The sequence below is a fragment of the Quercus suber genome, unplaced genomic scaffold, assembly GCF_002906115.3.
Source record: "Quercus suber isolate HL8 unplaced genomic scaffold, Cork oak 2.0 scaffold_141, whole genome shotgun sequence".
In the NCBI taxonomy this organism is placed as follows: domain Eukaryota; kingdom Viridiplantae; phylum Streptophyta; class Magnoliopsida; order Fagales; family Fagaceae; genus Quercus; species Quercus suber.
Window position 1 is genome coordinate 174,118 of NW_027069602.1, and position 24,382 is coordinate 198,499.

General features: G+C 32.9%; 1 protein-coding gene across 2 annotated transcripts in view; it reads left to right on the forward strand.

The window, feature by feature from the left end:
- LOC111994762 (alpha/beta hydrolase domain-containing protein VTE7-like) overlaps positions 1-19,775 on the forward strand; it is a 29,222-nt gene extending 9,447 nt beyond the window's left edge. The window contains exons 6-10 of one of the 2 annotated variants that reach the window (XM_065776754.1): positions 12,652-12,741; positions 17,394-17,486; positions 17,650-17,745; positions 18,118-18,183; positions 19,398-19,775. In XM_065776754.1, the coding sequence (XP_065632826.1) occupies positions 12,652-12,741; positions 17,394-17,486; positions 17,650-17,745; positions 18,118-18,183; positions 19,398-19,526 (474 nt within the window). In that variant the 3' untranslated portion in view covers positions 19,527-19,775. The remainder of the gene's footprint in view (positions 1-12,651; positions 12,742-17,393; positions 17,487-17,649; positions 17,746-18,117; positions 18,184-19,397) is intronic. The other variant, XM_065776757.1, reaches the window with a different exon arrangement.
- Positions 19,776-24,382: the final 4,607 nt, after the last annotated feature.

The following is a 24,382-nucleotide window of genomic DNA, read 5'->3' on the forward strand; positions in this document are numbered from 1 at the left end:
CTCCACCAATAAATACTTGCCACGTGATACTATTAATTAATAACTGTAGGATTAATAAGTCAATAATGATAATATTTAATTAATTAGGTGAACATGTGGCAAGTATTTATTGGTGGAGTATAGAGTGGAACAGGAAAAGTGGGACAGAAGATTTGGACTCGCATTTGTGCATTTGCACGTTTTGCGTTTTTTTTTTTTAAATTTTTTCTAGAGCTTATGAATAGTAACCTGCACTGATTATGCATGTGATTACACTATGCGGAAGACAAAGTTATTTTTTATGCACTGTTCATAGGACTCACACCGCTTTATTAAAAAAATATTAAAAATAGGTCCCACGGCACTATTCACACATTTAAAAATTATTTTGCTACAATGTTTTTAGTTTTTAGTTTCAGCAAAAATAAGTTGTATCCAAACCAGTGGCAGAGTCAGGAATTTAGGTCAGGGGGGCAAGATTAAAAGACAAGATTAAAAGTAAAAAATTAATCTAAAAATATCAATCAATATTAATAATAAAATAAATACTATTTATGATTAAGAATAATCAAATTAAGAAATCATTATAAATACAAATAGTTTAAACATATAATTTGAATTATAAATTTATGGTTAAGAATAGTCAAATCAAGAGATCCATCTAAATATAAACAGGTTAAACATATAATTTGATTCTTCAAAAAATAAAATAAATCAAAGCAAATGTATTAAGAGTATGCATACCTATGAATATTTGAATGTATGACCTAAAAACCCAACTTGAATGCTTTTAAAACCCCATAGAAACTCTGAGATCCAAAGAAAGAAGCTGGTATGAAAAGAAATTTTTTTCTTTTTGATGGGAGGTGTGCTTTGTTTGTATTATAGGTGTATTTGGATACCGCTTATTTTGCTGAAACTGAAAAATTATTATTGAAAATACTATAAATAAAAGTAAAAGTTAATTAAAATAATATAGTGGGTCCATAAATAGTGCCAAAAAGTACCGTGGGGCCTATAAATAATAACAAAAATAAGTTAAATAGTAAAATAATTTTTATTTTTTATTCTAAAATTATTATTTTTTATTTTTTTAATCATTACTAAGTGGAACCCACAGCTTTTATATTATGGGTCCGGTGGTGCAGCTTTTTTCAAGTTCCTGTGCAAAATGCCTGCATAGGCCACCCCTGTCATTGGCTTTACCGTGTGCCCTTATTATTTTTTTCGGTAAAGGCCTACACTACACAGTGAATAAACTTTTTGACTGGATTCTTGGCTCCTTGCTACAAGCCATTACCTAAGTTTAATGATTAAATAATGTTAATTATAATGAAATTTATTGTGAAATTTATTATAAGTATTTGTGAAAAATTAAATTTATTGTGAAATTTATTATAAGTATCTTTTTTTTTTAAGCAAAATTTATTATAAATATCAATTGTGTCTATTATTCACGTCATTTTTATTTTGTCACGTGACATTATTTTATTGGACAAACTAAACACGTGTAATATTATTTTGTGACGCTTAGTGGAAAAGTATAAATGAAGAGGTTACTGATATAAACAATATACATCTTCAAGAGATAAAATCAAAATTTTAAAACTCTAGGAAAAATAAAGATCACATCAATAAAATATTTTAATTTCAAGTTTTTATTGAGTGTGAATTTTGACAAATACACATTGGCACTAAACTTTCTTCTTATAACTTTTATGCTTGTAACATTTCAAGATGGTATGAGGTCAATAAGTATCATGACAATAAAATCTTGTTTCTTGCAACAATGACCAATTCCTTTTGGGCAAAATTTGCCAAACAGTATAATATTGGGAAAATTTTAGGCAGATGGCATGCGTTCAAAGTTTATTAGTTAGTTGTACTGTTTTTTAGAAATCGAGTACAACAAAATCGACTTCTAGCCAAAATCGAGTTTACTATACTCGACTTCCTTTTTTATCCATCTCAAAGCTAATTTGCAGTAGGAAGTCGAGTATATTAAACTCGATTTTGGCTGGAAGTCGATTTTGCTATACTTGATTTCCAAAAAATAGTCCAACTAACTAATAAACTTTGAACACATGCCATGTGCCTAAATTTTTTTCAGAATCATACTGTTTGGCAAATTTTGCCATTCCTTTTGAGTTTGCAATTTCTATTTGTATATGTGATGGCACGAGCTTAAGTCATTGCATTTTTTTTTTCTGGTCCTGTACCACTAGCCTTATCAGAGTAAGTATGTGAGAGGCCCCACCCTCATTCCACCAACTTTTTGTTGGGACAAACCCGATATATTTCCCCATAGATTTAGGGTTTTACATGGAGTTGACATTTATTTTATTTAAATAGTAAAAATAATAAAATCCAAAATGAAAGAAATAAAAATATTTTATTGATTAGTAGTGGGTTAGAGGTGTTAGAGATTTAGTGTCCTAAGACAATAAAACATAAATAGTAATTTTTAAAATTATTTTAAGTTTAAAAATAGTACCTCGCTATTTTGTGTTTCAAATGTCGTGAGAAGACCGGTTTGCTTTGGATTGAAAAAGTGTCATGATACATGATATGATATGGGACATTAGATTTCAATTTTAGTGAAACACTATTATTTCTATGGCAAAATTTTATATTTTTTCAAGAATGCATGATATTCATTGGCATAATATTGTCAAAATGATAATATAACATCGACAAAAATAAAGAGTTAACAAACATCATATTGGTGATTTTTTAAGCAAAAGACCTAACATTTCAAATAAAATATTGGGTTCAATCCCATATCTATTGAAGTACAATTTTGCATTTTCTTTGCACCATTTGAGGAAGTTGAGTTTTCCTTCTCCTTCTCCTTCTCCGGACATGTAGAGATGTTACGGCCAACATGCTTACAAAACCCACAAGTTCTCTTTTGCTTTCCCAATTCTTTTCCACCTTTCATTCTTTTTTGCTTTGGGCGACCTTTCGTCTTTGAGAGCGGAGGACAACGAACAAAACATTCTCCATCAATAGCATCATTAGCATTAGCATCAACCATATTTTCCTTGTCCACTAAATTTTCATCACTCAACACTATCAATTCTTTTCCACCTAATGATGTTTCGCGACACCAACGTGATGGAAGATACAAAGATGGAATCCGGAAACAATCTTTGTGAATGAATACACTAAGTATGTGACGACAAAGTATACCCCAAAATTCAAAATTCTTGCAACTACAACTAGTCATCTCACCATCCCATAAGACTAAGTGCCTTTGACTTGTTTTTTCTTCATAATATTACAACACAAATTCAATACCATTTTCTTGAAGCACCGAATATTGTGTGGCTCTTCCAAACTCCTCTTGAAAATTTTTGAAAGCATAGGGTGTCAACACACTATGTGTTTGTTCTTTTATCGGTGACAATGTTCTTGATTTGATATAAACCACTTACAGCTTGTTAGTAAGCAGGTCATATTTTGCCATTACTTGAGACCATTGATGCTCAAATTCTTCACATGAGTCTAACTTATATAGCTTGTAGAAATCCGCGGACCAATTTGAATATTAACTACGAAGAATTGCCGTAAACCAACCACTAAATTTAGCAGTAATGTGCCATATACAAAAAGCATGTTTTGTGGATGGCAATTCTTTTGATATTGCCTCTGTAATCGATGGATCTTGGTCTGTTAAAATTGCCTTAGGTAACTTCTTCATTAAATTTGCAAAAGTCTATAAATCAAATACAAGGTTGTTAGCACATAAGAAAATATAGTAGGATATATATTATTAAACTACTAATTAATCAAATAAAATTGAAAAATAATTGCACAACCTTACAAGATAATTAAATAATTTACGTACCTTCATTAACCATTGAAATGCACTAGTTGTTTCATTTCGAAGAAGTGCACAATCAAAGAGAGTTGTCTTTCCATGATTATTGATACCAACAAAAATACCAAAAGGCATGTCATATGCATTTACTTTGTAAGTAGTATAAAAAACAATCACATCTCCATATTTTTTGGTACCAATCAAAACAAGGAGTAGGCGCCTAAAAAATATGCTCCAACCTACTCTCTTCATCAGTTGTATATGCATATTGAAATTTAGAATTCTTTTCCTTAGCAACTTTGCACAATTGTAAGAGACCCATAGCATCATTCATTGCATCCTTCTCATTTTCACATAAAGGTTATGAATATCTCTTTTAAAAAATGGAAGATCTCCATGCTTCACACATTTCTCAAGCTCCATAACACGTATTATTTGCCTAACCGAAAGTCCACCCTTTTTCAATAAGAGAATGCGATCTTTATCTTCTTTAGTGATAACTCGATTGGCCGGAAGAAATCTCACTTCCGAAGGGGACAACAATTCATGATTGTGATCTATAACAAACTTAGTGACATGCCATTCTCGTGGGAAAATATCAAATGACTTTCGCAATGTGATTCTTAGATGAGCTTTGCATCCACATCTTGTAGATATCCTATTTCGTTGCTCCTTAGATGAATCTATTCTTTTTAATTGTTGTCTACCTTCTCGGTGACAAAAGAAATCACGTCTTATATTTTCTCCATTTTTTGTGACAAAACGACCTTTTCGAATTGTAAAACCATGTCAATTTGCATAATTTTTTTTTTATAGAAAATGAAAGTCTCTTCTTCACTAAGAAAACATTAACTAACAAAAGGTTCAAACTCATTTTCTATTGAATTAATATCTTCATTTTCTTCAATAACTCATATTTCTTCCATTGGATATTCATTCCAAACCACTAATTCCTCCCCACAAATGTCATTATTTTCTCCATCATTTGGAAGCTCATTTAAGTCAACACAATTCCTTGAAACACTTTGATAAATCTCACTTGCAATTACAATATCATTCATTTGTTCTATGTTGTAACAAAGATAATAATAAAAAAAAAATCGACATCATATTCAATTATAAATGAAATATAAACTATAAATAAAATAAAATAGAATAAAATAGTATACCTTCTTGAGGTAATTCATTTAAGTCAAAACAACTCATTGGAACTAATTGATGAATCTCACTTGCAACAACATTCTCATCCATTGATTCTACAATAATTTAACAAAAATTGATAAATTAATATTAACATCACATTTCAATATATTTGAAAAATAAATTAAGAACAAAAGAAATATATGTACCTTATTTATAATTTCTTGAACATTATATTCTTGAAGACATTCTTTGATCATTCATTGAACTCTTCTTAACAAAATTCTCATCCATTGAGTCTACAATAATTTAACAAAAATGATAAATAAATATTAACATCATATTTCAATATATTTGAAAAATAAATTAAGAACAAAAGAAATATATGTACCTTATTTATAATTTTTTGAACACTATATTTTTGTAGACATTCTTTGATTATTCATTGAACTCTTTTTTCTTTTTTGTCTTTTTGTTGAACATTGAACTCTTCTTTAAGTTTTTTCTATGATATTAGTAAAGTAGAGGAGAAGAAAAAGTAAATATTGGAGGGAGATGAAATAAAAAATAGAAGGAAAGTAAGTATTGGTAAAGTAAATAATGCAAAAAAAGCATTTTTGTTTTGTTAAAAAAATTAGGACAGATCCGGCTTGAGTACAGGTCCGGCTTGTTAAAAAAATTGAGGACAAATCTAACTTGTTAAAAAAATTGGAGGCCATAATTGTTATTTTGTTTTGTTAACTCAAACAAGTACTCCTAGTGCAGCTTTTTTCAAGTTCTTATGCAAAAGGCCTGCATAGGCCACCCCTGTCATTGGCTTTAGGCACACGGTAACAAAAGCCTTATATTATAGATGTTCTACTGGGGGAATGAGCAGAATAATTGTGATTAAGAGAAGTATTTGGTTAGTTAGACAACGCGTGAAACTATAAAGGAAATTAAGCATCTCGAGTTTTAGAAAATCGAAATCCATTTACATAAATCTCGAGTTTTAGAAACTTGAGTTCCATGCAAAAAAAATTATAGTTTTATCGCCCCTATAGTAGCGTTTTTAAGTCTTATAGTGACGTTTTAAAGCCCTATAGCGGCGTTTTTCTGCAAAAATTTTTCATAAATGTTTAATACCAGGTTCAGTGAGCCCTATAGTGGCGTTTTTATGCCCTATACTGACGTTTTAAAGCCCTATAGTGGCGTTTTTCTGCTAAATTTTTTTAGAACTCCATTTTTAAGCCCTATAGTGACGTTTTTGAGTCCTATAGCGGCGTTTTCTGAACTCGAGTTTTTAAAACTCGATTTTTACTTGGATTTTTTTTACAAATCAAGCCTAAAAACTTGATTTTTATCATGGAACTCGAGTTTTAAACACTCGAGATGCTAATTTTCAAAATTCTTTTGCAACGTGACAACTAACTAAATTTTTTAATATTTATTGTTATTTAGAAAAAAAATTCATGTTCTACTTGTAGTACGTTTTTGTCCAATCCATCTAGTTTTTGTGTTCAGATTACTATTCATTGAATAGATTATTTTTTTTAAATCATTACAAAGTAGGACCCATTAATATTTTAATTTTATATATAAGATTATACTAGGAGTAGAGGTCTATAACGTGTTTTTGTGTTCTGAGATTTTTTTTTGTCTTTTGTGTAGGGGGCAAATAAAATATTTCAAGTCATTATTAGTCAATAAATTTGAAAGTTCAGGGGGCAGGCCCCCCCTCCCCCGGGATCCAAACGAATCCAAAACTCATCCAACTTTTACAGTGCATTTTCCATTTTTAGCATTAGTAGTGGAGAATTCTAATATTATATCTAAGGACAATTTGATATTTTAAACCTCAAAATTCTTTGCATCAGATGATTATAAACATAATTATTACAAATTTTTTTTAATAGTGCTACAGCACAATTCTATACATAAAATTGTACTGTTCATACTATTGTAAAAAAAAAAAAAATTTTACTCCTCCTTTTTAATCCGAAATTTCTCTCTCATTCCTCTCATTTTTTCTGTTCTATTCTCTCTCTTCCTTCTCTGTTGCTCCATTTGCTCTCTCATCTCTGAAACTTCATCTCCGAAATTTCTCACCCATTTTCGAAATTTCTCACCCATCTCACACGGTTTCTCTCTCATTGCACCGATGCTGGGTTTTGGATTTTTGAGGTTGGAGGTTGGATCAGCATGGATCGGCAAGCTGGGTTTGGATCGTTGGGCGTTGATGGTGGGTTTGGATCGGTTGTTCGGTGGGTTTGAAATGGTGGATCTGTTGATCGGTGGATGGATCGTTTGGGTTGATCATCGGTAGCTCTGACGGTGGCTCCGGTGATGATTTTTGGGTTGGCTGGTTCTTCTGGGTTCTGCCTCTCTGATGGGTTTTTTTTTTGGGTTTTTTTTTTTCCTTCTGTTGTGACGCTGGGTTTTTTTTTTTGACGTTTTTCTGGGTTGATCATCGACGTTTTCTGGGTATTTTTTATGACCTGGGTTTCAAATGGCGGCATGGGTTTTCGATCTGATCGGTGGCTCGGTGGGTTTCTGATCTGATCGGTGGCTCGGTGGCTCGATGTATCATAGGTCTCTGTGTGTGTAGGGCGTTGTGTGTTGAACCGGTGCTAGAGGTTGAGGGAGAAAGAGAGGAAAAAAAAATGGCTGTTGGAAAGCCCAGGAAAACCAAGTTTGACCGTTAGAAAGAAATAATAAAAAAAAGATTAAAAAATAATATTTTAATAAAAATAGAGTTTTGAGATGGGATGTATTATAAAATTAGATGGTATAATAGAATTGTGAGTTTTTAGAATTCTAAAATAGAATAGCATTAGCATTTTGTAATGCTAACGCTCTAAGAGTGTAACTTGCTGAGGTGGGGTCGACTGTAAACGTGGTTGAATGCCATCCTTTCAGACAAACTTTAAAAGGTAATGAATGAATGAAAACACAATTGGTTTCCAGGAATGTGACGTGGACATAGAAAATGTATCTTTCTTTCAACTTCCAACCTTCGACTTTCAATGCGCTTGAATTTTTCTCCCATAATAAGTACTGATATTAATGTATGATGTTTGCGTCCACCCGTGTGCATCACATGAAGTAAATGCCATAACATGTCCCAAGAATGTATGTGTAATCCCATTAAAAAAAAAAAAAAAAAAAGGATGTATTTGTAATAAACACCACTCGTACCAAAATATCTCTGAAAAAAAGAAAGCTGGTGCGAATGCTCTAATCCCAAAAAAAAAAAAAAAAAAAAAGGATGTATGTGTAATAAACACCACTCGTACCAAAATATCTCTGAAAAAAAGAACCACTAGTCTACTACTTCAGTCTCTGATCTGCCATAATGATCATGGCTGTCAAGTTGGGGTCTCCACCACTACCACCACCATTAATGGGGATGACCGTGGCAAAGAAACGTGGAAGCGTAAGGGTGCTTTTGGGTGGTGATAAAACTGGGGCTGACACTGGTTCTGCTGGTGGGTTTCCCTCATTTCTTCCTAAGGAGGTTGAGAAAATCAAAGACCCATTTGCTCGTTCTTTGGCTCAGCGAATAGAGAGACTCCCTGTAAAAGTACGTATTCCTTTTATTTCCACATTACATTAAATTACAGGACCATGGAACTGGAACTGTACTTTAGTTTTGAGATCAAGTTTTTTCTCTTGGTCTTGGGTGGATGATCAGGTTATTTATATTTGTCCTGATGTTTTTTTTTTTCGTATTAATTCATGTGTGTTAAGTATAAGTAATACAATAAGAGCATCCGTAATAAAAATTATTTTACTAAGATGATCGGTTCAGTGTAATGAAAATCCAGCAGAATAATTGTATTTTTACAGTCTCTGTAGTCAACTGAAACTTTTTTTTTCCCTCACTAGTGCAGATAGTTTTAATACGTGTGACTTGTTGTGATTGGTTTACCATTTTTGCAAGCTCTGAAAAAAAAAAAAAAGTAGTTGTGTCCCAATCACTCACTTGCTGTGGAATCCACCTTCGTGTCTATTTAAAATCTTAATACTTGATTATCAAAAATAAAGAAGAGAAAAAAAACTTAATAGTAGCCTTGCATATGGTCTTTTAGCCGTGGTTTTTCTCAGCCATTTTGAGAGGTGGAGTTCTCGGGATTGGTCAATCATGGGTGGTGATCTGTGTAGTTGGCTATCTGATATTTACAATGCGGACTTAAGAAACATTGACTAGATTGGCTGAAGTTTTGGATGACATTACTGTGAGATGTTTGATGGGAAATCTACTTAATGAGGTTTCTCATTCACAAAGTTCCAATTTTTACGGCCGGCTCAACAAATTTGGGAGCTTAGAGCATCAGCAGTTTTTCTATAAAAAATGCTATTTTAACATATGCATATTTTGCTCCTTTACAGCATCATTTTACAATATATCATTTATCAAATGATTTATTTTTCAATTTTATATATTAAAATAATATTTATAACTCATTAAAATAATATATTAACTCCTACCACCACTACCATCAAACACAACAAAACAGCAGTAATAACACACAACCACAACTGCCGTAACAACGGTCATCAATAACCACTGTCGAAACAACACCGATAGCCACCACCAGCACAAACCCACATCCACCAACACTGTCTTAAAAAAAAAAAGTCCAAACTTACATGCAATCTCCACTAGGCAGCTGATCTCAACGGCAGCGGTTTAGGAGGAGAAAAAAAGAAGAAAGAGAGAGACAATGACCAGAAAAAAAGAAAAAGAAAAAGACAAAGAAGCATAGAGAAAGTGATAGAAAAAAGAAAAAAGAAAAAATGGAGAGAAAAAAAGAAAAAAAAAATAGAAGTGAAGCTTCTGGAGAAAGAAGAAGAAAAGAGGAAAAAGAAAAGAGAAAAAGAGAGTGACAGAGACAGAGTGGCGGAGAAAGAAAAAAGAAAAAGAAAGAGGGCAGGAGATTTGGACTCGGCGAAGAGAGAGTCAAAAAAGATGAGTGAGAAATGAATAAAAAATGATTTTTTATCATTTTCGTCTATACCATTTTAAAAATGAAACGGTACTATTTACCTGGGATAGTTAATAATTTTTTTTCTTTTTTTAGTGTGTCAAATATACCAAATATTTGACATTTAGTACATTACTATAAATACTTTTAAGTGAAAACTTTAAGTGGGGTTTTTTTTTTTTAATTATTTAAATATTAATTAGATAATATTTATTTAACTTTTAACCTTTTTATATTTAGAATTTATTTATCATTCTCTTTGAGATACAAAATTATTAATTAAATTTTTACATTTAAGTTTCATTAATATTTCCTTTTAATATCACTTAATCTTTTAATAAACATTTATAATTAAAATAGAACATGATCTGTAATAGAAAAATTATTAATTTTTTGAAATAAAAAATTATTTATCACATAACTTAACAAATTAATTTTAATACAAAATATATTATCCTAAACTTATAATTTTATTAAATTAAGACAACACTCTACATATAACAAATTAATGACTTTCTAAATGGGTGGAAAAAAAAAAAAACNGACGTCACTCTGTATAAGCGGTTTCACACAACTACTCATTGTACAACCTTCAGAGAACCCAACCTGCAATTATAACAGGCATGCCACATAAGTCTCGGAATATGAAGTAGGCCAAGAGTCTCATCAATTTAAAGTCAAAAAGTAAATAATGTCACAAAATTGGCAGTGCCAGCTCAACCATAGAAGCAATTGATGCAATGGCCAAACGCCCCAAATAAAAGGCCCTCAATGCAAATTAATTACGGCTCCTTCACCTAGGAAAAAAAATTAAGGCGCCACTAATAGAAATAAATTGATATGAGAGCGAAAATTAAGGACGCTTGAAGAGAGAAAATTAGGCCCCTTTGTAATCGATGGTTTATCAAAAAAAAAAAAATTAAAGCCCCCTTTCCCAAAACATAGAAATTGAAGAGATAATGTTCCTATATAAAATCTGAATTAATGGCTTTATAAATAACTTCATTGATAGAAACTAACATTTATTACTTGAATCTATAGGGAAAAAAACATTCTCTCTCCATCTTAAATCTCAAGAAATCAAATACAGTATCAATTAGTATTTTTTTTTCCCTGCTCACCTTGCTTCTCTCTAGTCTTTATCTTGATTCTATTTTTATAGCATTCTTCATTGTTGGCTAGCTACTCTTCTTTGATCTTCATTCAGGTTGCTTCTATTTGCTCTTCCTTTCTTTTATTCTTCTTGCTACAATTTTTTTTTTTTTTTTTATACTTGTTGCCGAGTTTCACTGATTTGGGTTTCCCTCTTTTTTTCTTAAGGCATCGGAACTAAACACCCTCTAGTCATAGTCACCACCAGGTCTTTTTAGTATACATTTAAAAATTTTAATATTTTTCTCCAAAGAACAAGTTGTACACGTTTATGGCTGGGAAGCATTTCACTTTTTTCATGCTATGAGTTTTTTTTTTTTTTTTGATAGGATTCTATGCTATGAGTTATCATGTCAATCTGCAGGAGTTATCAGAAGTCAGACTATAGTTATACACGTTTACAGCATTCTACTTTATTTTCTTCTATTTCGACCTACATCAAGACTATCTAGTGATTATTATTATTTTTTGCTTTTTTTTTTTTCCACCCATTTAGAAAGTCATTAATTTGTTATATGTAGAGTGTTGTCTTAATTTAATAAAATTATAAGTTTAGGATAATATATTTTGTATTAAATTAATTTGTTAAGTTATGTGATAAATAATTTTTTATTTCAAAAAATTAATAATTTTTCTATTACAGATCATGTTCTATTTTAATTATAAATGTTTATTAAAAGATTAAGTGATATTAAAAGGAAATATTAATGAAACTTAAATGTAAAAATTTAATTAATAATTTGTATCTCAAAGAGAATGATAAATAAATTCTAAATATAAGGGTTGGGGGGGGGGGTTGTGAGTGAGTTTGGGTGCAAGAGGAAGGGGAAGGGCAGATTTATACTAGTAACCTTTGCTTCAGGGGGTGTGCTACCTCTTTGGGCTTATTACACCATAGACTATCCAATTCAGGCACTTCCATTAAACATTTCAAATTTCCATGGAGCTTTGGGAAATTTTAAGCTATGCTTAATTAAAATTCATTGCAGAAGAAATCAGGAATCAGAATGACAAGGTCTAGTCTGAACTGAGTAAATCTGAAAAGTTCTCTCGTTTTCTGCAGTAACAAACAATGAGTAAGTCTATAAAGTTTGGGATGGCAAATTCCTCTCCAATATGTGGAATGGCAGAGTAATGGTTGAGAGGGGATCAACCTTTTCTGTGCAGATTGTGAGTTGAAAACTGATATGCTCCAAATTGAAGACCAAAACTTTTGGGTCCTCACACTCATTGCTACATTGGTATTTTATTTTGTTAACAAGGTGCTAAACTAGGGAGGCATTGAGCTCTTTCTAGCAAAAAGCTGAAAACCTTAGCCCTTTTGATCAGATTGTACTTTATGTAATTCATTTTAACTTGAATGAAATCCTACAAATGTACTTGCATATTCAGAAATATTAGATAAGAACATGAACAGACTTCTAGCTGACATGGGGGCAATATGGAGTTTAGAATATCTGGTCTATTAAAGTTGCTGCTCTCATTCTTTAGCTTTTGCTCTTGCTCCTATTTCTACTTTGGTCTGACCCTATATTTAGGTTACTTAGCCAACAATGGCTGTGCTTATGACATTCTCTCTCTAATTTACAGGTAGAAAAGCTGGTTTTAATAAATCCAAGTGTATATGCAGAAGGCACAGGAAACCTAACCAGGTTACCTAGAATGTTAGCATACGCTGGGGTGAGTCACCAAATCAAATAATATTGTAAGAAACAGTGCTCCATAGTGACTGTCATATTTGGATCATAAAGTTTATTGATTTTCAGAAGAGCATATCATGTAGTTAAGGTATTATATATGCATACAAAATGTGAATCTGCTCATACATGTCAAGATACATGGCTTAACAGGCAGTGAATGCTGATATTCTTCACAGCCCAAGAGACCATTTATCTTGTCTTAGTTGCAATATTCTAGTTATCCTCAGCCCTTCTTTTTACTTTTTCAAAATATATCCTTTGAAATTTGTGACCATGGAACTTTACAATCCGCAATGCCTCTTCAGTATTACAAAAGTATTTGATGCGGCCATGCGGGAGGCTCAAAGAGAAATCTATTATTTTATTTTGCAAGTCAATTGTATATTTATTGGTCAATTGCCTTTCATTTTAGGTTCTAGTACTTTATTAGGTTAAAAACTGAAAATAGAATAAAATCTCATAATAGCTCAACATCAAATTAGAAACAATCTGGACCATTGGAATCAATTTGCATCAATCTTGTGTTTGCACCACCTAGATTGTATTTCTTTTTTTTACTAGAGTTCTTAAATGAAACAGATGGAAGTTGACCAGAACTTTCCTTCTCTATCACAGAAGAGGGGTCACATACCGCTCCTGAAATGCAAAAGGATTCATATGCAATTTTCTGAAATATGTTTCTGCTCCCAAATTAGTAATATTGAAATGCTTGAGAAAATGTGTTTGGTGCATGCAAGTATTGTAAACATGTAAAAGATATTGCAAAAGCAAAAAAAATCTTAAAAGAAAAGAAAAGAATAATCTATATCTATATCTATATAATACTAAAAGCTGAAGCGTAGCATTTATTGTTGTTATGTTCATGTTGAGCCACATCAGTGGCCATATCATTACTTTCTTTTTAGTAATAAACTAAATTATTTTATTTCCATTCTTTTTCTATTAGTCTTTTAACGATTCCACAATTTTCACTTCAGCTTCCATAGCACCCCTAACTCCCCCTCTCTCCATTCCTTTCAACTTCCGATGCTCTTTAATGCCTTAGACTCTCCCTTAGACTCTCCCTCTCCTCCTATCTTGGCTCTTCATCTTCTCATTGAATCCAACTAGTTCATACCTGTTCAATAGCCATCACCATCCCTATTAAATCAAAGAAATGATATATAAACCGCTAGACGCCCTCTATCTCTCTTAACCGGAAGATGAATGGTTTTAAATTTAGCTCTTGCCAAAAAAGAGCTCAATTCAAAGTAGTAATCCTACATTCTTGAGTGGGTGTATCGCTTTGTTCCTTAAAGTTGAAGCGTAGCATTTATTGTTGTTATGCTCATTTTGAGCCACATCAGCGGCCATATCATTACTTTCTTTTTAGTAATAAACTAAATTATTTTATTTCCAGTCTTTTTTTATTAGTCTTTTAACGATTCCACAATTTTCACTTCAGCTTCCATAACACCCCTAACTCCCCCTCTCTCCATTTCTTTCAACTTCCCATGCTCTTTAATGCCTTAGACTCTCCCTCTCCTCCTATCTTGGCTCTTCATCTTCTCATTGAATCCAACTAGTTCATACCTGTTCAATAGCCACCACCATCCCTATTAAATCAAAGAAATGATATATAAACCGTTAGACGCCCTCTATCTCTCTTAACCGGAAGATGAATGGTTTTAAATTTAGCTCTTGCCAAAAAAGAGCTCATTTCAAAGTAGTAATCCTATATTCTTGAGTGGGTGTATCGCTCTGTTCCTTAAAATCATACGGTATGTCAAGTCTGATTTATATATTAGAGTATTATGTGTTTTTATTTTTTATTTTTACGTCTCTTTTACTATGATTTACTGTCAAGCAAAATGGCTTGCTCTCTATTTCAATGCTAAATGTAATCCCAAAATTTGCAATTCTATGTTTCCACGTTTTTGATAAAATGACTATGAAAAGGATTTAAGAAAAAAAAACAAAGATGGTCATGTAGAAGAACAAATAGGAAGAACAAATGTTGAAGAATACTATTATGTTAGTAAACTTCATTCATAAATGGGTTTTCAACGCTATGAAAAATTCCTATGGTGTGTTTCATTGGATTTATTGTAGTAATGAATATAGTAAAAACTAAAAAGAATATTAGGCAACAATAATTTTGATTCATTATCCTCTTCTCCATTAACATGTTCCAGCAGTTGTTGGTTTTTTTCCCCTTTACCACTTGGATTTCAGAATTTGAAATAAAGAATAATGATTTGCATAACGTACACTTTATATTGAGGTGCGTTGCACCAAAAAAATAACAAGGCATATAGTATACTTATATTACAAATAATTCTTATTTTCATTATCAACATCATCTTTGTCAAGTAGAATAAACTATCTAAAAATTTTGTGACTCTAATAATAATAATAATAAAATTCTTGTCTAAAATAGTTCACCGAATATAGAAGTCATCAAACACGATAAGAATGACTCTTTGTTTGCCTAGGTAATACAAACATATGAATATATGAGTATGTTCTTTATTTTTTTAATTACTTTAAATTACAATCAATTGTCTTCTCCTCCATTATATTAGAAAAAAGAATTTAGGTTTTAATTTTTTTTATTATTACTTAGTATCAATAAATCACAATAATCATTCAAGTAATAGTTACTTTCTTATTCATCTAGATATATATGAACAAATCAACATACTATAACATGGAGTCCACAAGTATTGGAGTAATATTCAAGTCTGATTTATATATTAGAGTATTATGCGTTTTTATTTTTTATTTTTTATTTTTATGTCTCTTTTACTATGATTTGCCGTCAAGCAAAATAGTTTGCTTTCTATTTCGATGCTAAATGAAATGTAAGATTTGCAATTCTATGTTTCCACATGTTTGATTAAATGACTATAAGAATTATTCACCCAAAAAAAAGAAAAAAAGATGGTCATGTAGAAGAACAAATAGGAAGAACAAATGTTGAAGATTACTATTATGTTAGTAAACTTCATTCATAAATGGGTTTTCAATGCTATGAAAAATTCCTAAGGTGTGTTTTATTGGATTTATTGTAGCAATGAATATGGTAAAAAGAATATTAGGCAACAATAATTTTTATTCTAATTTTGATTCATTATCCTCTTCTTCATTAACATGTTCTAGCAGTTGTTAGTTTTTTTTCCCCCCTTTACCACCTGGATTTCAGAATTTGAAATAAAGAATAAAGATTTGCATAACATATACTTCACATTGGGACCAAAAAAATGACAAGGTAAATAATATACTTATATTACAAATATTCTTTATTTTCATTATCCACATCATCTTTGTCTAAACAGAATAAACTATCTAAAATTTTTGTGACTAGCGCAATAATCAAATTCCTTTCTAAAACGGTTCACCGAATATAGAAGTCATCAAACACTATAAGAATGACTCTTTGTTTGCCTAGGTAATTCAAAATATGAATATATGGGTATGTTCTCTATTTTTTTAATTACTTTAAATTACAAACAATTGTCTTCTACTCCATTATATTAGGAAAAAAAATTTAGGTTTTAATTTTTTTTTTATTACTTAGTATCAATAAATCACAATAATCATTCAAATAATAGTTACATTCTTACTCATCTAGATATATATGAACAAATCAACATACCATAACATGGTCTACAAGTATAGGAGCAATATTCAACTACACAAATTTACGCTAAGATTTGTCTTCTTTTCATTTTTTACATTTTTTTTTTTATGTCAATTTAAATTCATTGTTTTTGTAAAACCATGTTTACTCTACACTATTTGATTATGAAGTTTCTAGGGCATATATACATGAAGGCTGATTTAAATGATTTCTTGACAAATCTTTTTTGAGTAATTTAATAAGTTAACATTATATATCTTTGGTTATTTCTTTTAGTAATGGTAGTTTATTAACTTATTTGGTAAGAATTTTCTTTTGGTGATTCACAAAATGATCCTCAATGAATTATTATTATTATAAGTTTTTTACTTTAAAATAACTTTAACCATAAAATGATCATTAAAAATATTCCCACGCATTGCGTGGGTTTGCAACTAGTTTTAATAAAAAGGAAACAAATATTGTAAACAAATAAAAGGAATTGCAAGAAAAGAACACAAAAAAGGGAGAGAATATATTTAGTAAAGGGAAAGAAAAAATACAAATCACGGCCAAGAGCTTTGTGTCTCAATAGTATTGCCTATTCTCCCGTATGTGGAGAACCTAAATTTGAATCCCCTTCACTTCACTTGTTAATGAAAGAACAATGTTGAAAAGAATAGGCTTAGCTATAATTACAAAAACATTGACATGCCTTAGTCCCTTATTTTGGGGTCGGCAATGAATTCTCAACAAATTAGTTAGTGTCGACCACATGTATTCTTTTCTACCATTCTATTCTATCTGAAGTCATACTCTTTGTTAACTATTTAATTGTTTGTGTTCTATACTTCTATTGCTTTGTCATTACTTTTTAGTTCAAGGACACCATAAACATAACAGTTTCCTGATTTGCTGTGGACACTGGGCACATCATTACAGGAAATTATTTAGCTTTATAATGGAAACCATCTTTATTCAATCATCCAAAATATTAAAGAGCTTATCCTTTTCTTATTTATATGCATCAGGTTTCTTTATTGAAAAGCATCCCATTACGCCTTTATGCAAATATATTGGCCTTCAATGGCATTTCCTTAGCCACAAGCTTGGATTGGACAAATGTAAGATTATTCTCTTTTTTCAGTCAACAGTGATGAGATTCCCTTTTTGTTTTGTTGGTCTTACACTAATAAGAATTGAGAACTAATGCAATAATAAATTTTCTCCTGGCTAATTTGTATATCTTTAATGTACTGGTGGTCATGTTCCCGTATTACGAGCTAGGTGGGTCGCTTACACTGTCTGCTTCCTTGGTGGGAAGATGCAACCATCAATTTTATGAGTAGCGGGGGCTACAATGTTATTGCCCAAATAAAACAGGTACAGTAGTGCCAGTTTAATAGATATGTACATCTTAAGTAGCACATCCCTTTTAAGGCCTGACAGGCATTAAACAGCGCCCATTAATTTCTGTTTTTAATCAGTTGGCAAGTGGTTCTTGGAAAGGTATAAGGTTAGGAAAGAAACTTCTGAGTTATGCTTGTTCCTAAGAATTTACAAGCCTTTTCTTTTCTTCATTACTGCTCAGAACCAAATAGAGGGTAAATGTTCTAGTCAAGTTATATTTTTGGTAAAGGCATGATTAGAAGGTCGATACTGTGACTTCAAACAAATTCAAATTTATGACAGCTTCAGGAACAAAAACAAATTACACAGTTGTGTTAACAGGCTGTCTATATTTTTATTTTACAGTTAACGCAGAAAGCACTAATCATTTGCAGTGAGCGCGATCAGATAGTCAACTACAAGCAAGCAGTGGTTAGTTTTAGCTTTTAGCCTTTTCACGTATGAAGTCATAAAATAGAATTTCTTTGTGGAATGGACTTGCATCTTAAACTTTTCCTATCATTTTAAAACCAAAAGACCACCAATGTCCTTTGATCATAAGACTGCCCCTAATTTGCCAGCTACCATTGTTATCTGGTAAATATATAAAAAAAATGTCAGCCACTAGTGCATTTGTCTTCTTTTGGATAATCAAGAAGCACTTGTTTCTATTAGCCCAAAAATTTAAATACAGACTAATGTTGGCCTAATGCTTTTAGCTTCTTTTTATTATTATTATTTAAACTATTTTATCTAAAACGAATGTATAAATAATTCTGTGCATGAGAAGAAAAAAGTTGCTTTGCAAAAGCTTTTCTCCCTATAAACTTTAATGCAATGGCTGTTAGGCTAAAACTCTGTTTCAACAATTACCTTCAACAAAACTTCGAGAAAGAGAAGCAACCAGAATCTTAAAAATAATGTGCTATACTTTGCATTTGGTGTCAACAGCAACAGTTTAGATTAACTTAGATCAAAATAGGTGCTATTGATGTACTTGGAAGCATTTTGACGTGTCTGGCTACTCCATAGGGCTCCCATTTCACTTGAATAGCTCAGCCACTCAGCATTTTAAACTTCAGACAAATAAATCATGTTCTGTGTCTTTGACTTGCTGCTAAGCATAACGGTTGGCTGGGAAGTCACCAGGGCTTCACTGCATAGTTCATGAAGAATTATGTATAGAAAATACTTAAATTAATTCGATGTGCCTGCTTAAAGGGTATTTTTCATAATGAAAGGGTGAGTATCTCTCTTTCTCGCTCTCTCAAGTAAATCTGCCACCAAGTAGCAACAAGTCATGAGATGCATTTTGCAGTCTCTTTCTTTGAATATTTGCTTCAAAATTTTAATTTATTTCGTATAAATTACACTTTACCTAGTTTCCATATAGTCCCACTTAATTCTAGTCACACTTGGTATATGATTATGGTTGATGTTTAGTAGTTCAGTTGGGGGAATAACTTGAATGTAACTGGATTATATGACCACCAACCACCCGGTCAGCAACATGAAACTGAAAAAAAATCTTGGAAGTCTACTTTGAAAGTGATATGGTTCTAAGCTATTATAAGTAAGCTTGAACCTTTATTACACTTGGGGCAAGGTACACAGTTTTACTAGTTACTGGTCCTAACATGATGCAGAGGCTGCAGTTAGAACTTCAGGATGCAAGTATGCGGCTAATACCAGATTGTGGTCATCTCCCTCATGTGGACAAGCCTAGCTCTGTTGCAAGGTTTATAGCTGAATTTGCTCGAGGTGATTGTAACTGAGGGACCTTTGCTGATTTTGCTGAGACTTACATCAGCTGAAAGTTACTGTTTTATTTAAATTAGTGTGTAGCCCCGTGCATATGCATAGGTACAATTAAAAACAATCACAATTATATAGTTTATATTATACTTTTTTTTAAGAAGTTGAAATTATACATTGTATTAGTTTACACTTTTTTTAAATCATACATTTTTAAAATATGTAATGGTTTCTTATTTTATATATATACATATATGATTTAGAATTTAGTTGGTTTTAAATTCTTCGGTTTTTGTACCTAATAGTTCACTTGTCACAAATTAAAATCTTATACGGACAATTGGGCATGTGACGGAAAATTGTATTTCAATTAAAATTCAATTTAGAATTTCATTAGATTTGGACTTTTTGATTTTCATACTTAATAATTCACTTAGCATAAAATTAAAAACTAAATTGGGCACTAGGCGCAAAATTGAGAAAATCAAATTGGATTTTATTCGAGGTTTTTTTTTTTTTTTTTTTTTGGTGAAGGCAACCTCAATATCATTTAATTAGAAATAGAATCCAAATACAAGGCCTCTAAAGCCGGGGGTGGAGAATCTTCCAACCAAACAATATCCTCACCTAAATGCTTAGCATAGCGAGCTAAGGAATGAGCTACTCCATTGGCAATATGACTAATGCTATTAAATTTCACATGTCGCAAACTTCCAGCCAAACAACGAATGTTGTCATAAATATCTCTCAAGTGGGATAGATCTGATCGGGTTGAAGTAATAGAATTCATGACAGTTGTGTTATCCCCCTCCACGATCAAATATGAAAAATTAGCATCCACGACGAATTCTAGAGCTTTCCTACATGCCAATACCTCTGTCTCTTCACTGTCCTGAACAACACTACCATTTAACGACAAAGTTACCATAACCTGACCCTTATCATTCCGAATTATTACCCCAATACCTGAAGCTGGCAAGTTTGCAAATATTGCCACGTCAAAATTGAGCTTGTATACTTGTCCTTCGGGTGGCTGCCATGTCTGTGAGCACCCATTTGAAACCGGTAGAGTGCGTTTGTGCCTCTTGAAACTCCCTTCGAAGATTGCCAGCTCTCACATTTAGCCTACCAGGCTCCTGCAAAGTTCCTCCATGCAAAACCAGGTTGCATTGGTTCCAAATGAGCCACACTTGGACCAGAAAAAACTCAAAATCCTCCTTTGTTAGCTTATGCATCAGATTCTCAAACAGCCGCATCACACTAAATTGATTAGTCAGCCCCTTCTGCAGAATTCAAACTAGACAACCAGCCCACACATCCTGAGCAGCCCCACACTCCCACAAAGCATGAATAGAGGTTTTTGGGAAGCAGTGGTAGATTGGACATGAATCATCTTCGATAATCTATCGTTGTCGCAGCTTCTCTCTAGTCAGTAAAATGTTGTGACAAGCACGCCAGCCAAAAGCTTTAATTTTATTTGGAATGTGGAGCTTCCAAATCTTTGCCCAAACCATGATGCTTGACATCTGACCTGACCCTTCCCCCACCTGGCTAGCTTCTCGCAGCAACCTCCTCGTAACATAGTACCCAAACTTCATCGAGTACCTTCCATTTTTATTTTGCAGCCAAACTAAGACATCAAGCACACAACATCAACTTAGAGGAATCCTATAAATAGCCTCAGCATCAAATCCATGCAACACTGCATCTATCAAACCATGATCCCATTGAAAGTTTGACCAATCTATTAAATTTGACACTCGCCACTCCTCATCAACTTCATGTGGTGGGACAAGAATTTTGTTTGTTGGATGGCAGGGAAGCCACTTATCTGTTAGAACCCGAATAGAGGATCTAGTGCCCACTCGCCAATAACAACCCTTCCTTAAAATAGGTTGAGCTGCTAGAAGACTTTTCCAAACATATGAACTATGAGGATTATCAACAGCCTCCAAAAAGGAACATCGAGGAAAATATTTTGCCTTGAAGCACCTATAGAGAAGAAAGCCTTTGGTGCGGACACGAAGTACAAGCCCCCAATTACACGCATGTATAGGAGGAAGAACAAAAAGAAGATGGCCTAACCTGTGGCCTTATGGATGGAGCCTATTAGTTATTGGGCTTGAGTTTAAGCAAGCCCGAACATTTAATAGTTAGGGTTTCTTTAGGGTTTCTTTATGCATTTTTATTGTTAGCTATTTAAAAACCTTTTGGGATTATTGTAAGAAAATTTTGAGAATTATTAAAAAAAACATATTTTCTTTTCACTGGTGCCGTCTCCAGTTTGTTTGGTGCTGACTCTTAGGGTTTACCCTTCTATTCTATTATTGTTTGTGGTTGTCCTACATCAGCCTTGGTCATTCAACATCCTCCATCCTTGCTTTGAAACTTCGAATATCTTTGAAACCCATTCCCCCCTCCTTCTTTGATTGACCAAGAGACTCCCAACTCTTCCAATGTATCTTCTTTTCATCACCACACTGACCCCACCAAAACCTAGCGCACATCGCATTTAATTCACCACAGAGTTTCATTAGTAATTGAAACGCTCCCATCGTATATGTAGGAATCGATTAGGCCACGACTTTTATTAGAACTTCCTTTCCAGCTCTAGACAACAATTTCCCTTTCCACCCTTGAATTTTCTTCCAGACCCTCTCTTTGAGAAATGAAAAGGCTTCATATTTGGATCTACCAATTAAAGTGGGTAGCCCTAGATAAGTTTCAAATTTGGCCACCTCCTTTACTCCCAACACATGTGTGATCCATTCTCTTTGTGCCTCTATTGTATTGCTACTAAAGAACACAAAAGATTTTTCTAAATTGATACATTGACCAGAAGTCGCTGCATACAATTCTAATACTTTTGAGATCACCTGCACTTCTTCCTGTTTAGTTTGATAAAATAAAAGAGAATCATTAGCAAAAAGAAAATGGGAAACAATAGGGGTTGTCTGGCTAATGGCAACATCGTGAAGCTGACCATTTACTTCTTCCTTGGCCAACAATGATGTGAAATCCTCTACACATATAAAAAATAAATAGAGGGATAAAGGGTCACCCTGGTGAATCCCCCTAGTAGGCTAAAAATTACCAAAAGCCTTACCATTAATACGAACTGAGAAGGATGAAGTAGTAACACAACTCATAACTCGATCAATCCACCCTTGAGGAAATCCTAGATTAACCATCATGCCTTTCAGAAAAGACTACTTAACCTTGTCATATGCCTTACTAATATCTAGCTTCAATGCAAGAGCACCTTTTTTACCCTTCCTCTTGCTATGCATGGCATGCAAAGTTTCATATGCAACAAGTACGTTATCTGTAATCAAACAGCCAGACACAAAAGCACTTTGGGTGAGTGAAATTAATTGGGGCAAAATCACCTTCAATCTATTAGCCAAGACCTTAGAAATAATTTTATAAATAACATTACACAGGCCAATAGGTTTCTAATTTGACATTTTCTCCAGAGACTTTATTTTAGGGATGAGAACAATATGAGTAAAATTTATATCAGTCAACATATTACCATTATTCAAAAAATCCAAAACTGCATGAGTCACATCAATTCTAACAATATGCCAAAATTTTTGATAGAAAAGAGATTTCATACCATCCAGTCTAGGAGCTTTTGTTGGCCCCATTTGGAAAAACGCTGTCTTCACCTCATCAGCACTAAATTCACTGGATAAAACATTAATCATATCTGGAGACATCTTATGAGAGACTGCATTAAGGCATTCCTCCATCCGTTCACACCTACCTGAAGAAAAAATATCCTTAAAATAATTTATTGCCACTTTTGCTACATCCTCAATGTCTTCAACTGACACACCTTCTGGAGTTTTAATTCCTTGAATGAAATTTCTACGCTGCCTTTGTGAGGCCTTTGAGTGGAAAAATTTAGTATTCTTATCCCCAAACTTTAGCCAAGACAAGCGGGAGCGCTATGCCCAATATATTTTTTGCTTTAGGAGGAGATTGTTGAGCTGCTTACTTGCTGCCACAAAGTCAGATCTAGTTGCCTCAGCTTGATCACAAACATTCAGCCTCTCATGCAATTTTTTCAGTCTCTTGATCTCGGCCACCTGAGGATTTGTCCTAGTCGAACCCTAAGCTTGTAATTCTGCCCCACAATGCAAAATTTTATTGTTGGTACTGACCAAAAAAGCCCCTTCACCCCCTGATCGGCCCCAAGCTTATCCAACCAAGTCTTCACACAGAGAGTAGCCATACCTTTTTAAACTTAAAACCTCGAGCAACACGTCCTTGGAGTCTATTATCCTTTCTTATATGCAAAAGTAATGGCATAGGATCTGAAGCATGCGGAAATTCATGGGGCACTGAACTTGCCGAGAATGCATCTAACCACTCCTTATTTGCAACAGCACGATCAAGCCGTTCTCTTGTATTGGCTGCACCTGGTCGCTTGTTATTCCATGTGAACTTATATCCTCAAAATCCCAGATCAATCTGTTGACAAGACTCCAAGGCAGCCCCGAACTCCTCCATCTGTTTTGCCTATAGCGGATGATTGCTTAGCTTTTCCGATGAATATAAATAAGCATTAAAGTCATTAATGCAGCACCATGAACTAGTCACCAGTGAAGAAAGATGCTTCAAAAGAGCCCAAGATTTGTGTTTCTAACATGATTTTGGCCAGCCATAAAACCCGGTTAAAAACCATTAAAATCCATTATCCTCGACCACCTTTGCCAAGACATGATTTTCCATATAATTAATCACTTCCAACCTTACATCCTCCTTCCAAATCAACGCTAAAACACCACCCAAATCAGGTTTCTTCACAATTAATTTGTTCGGATAGGCCAGGTCTCGACAATGTTTCATAAACCTATCTCTATCAAGT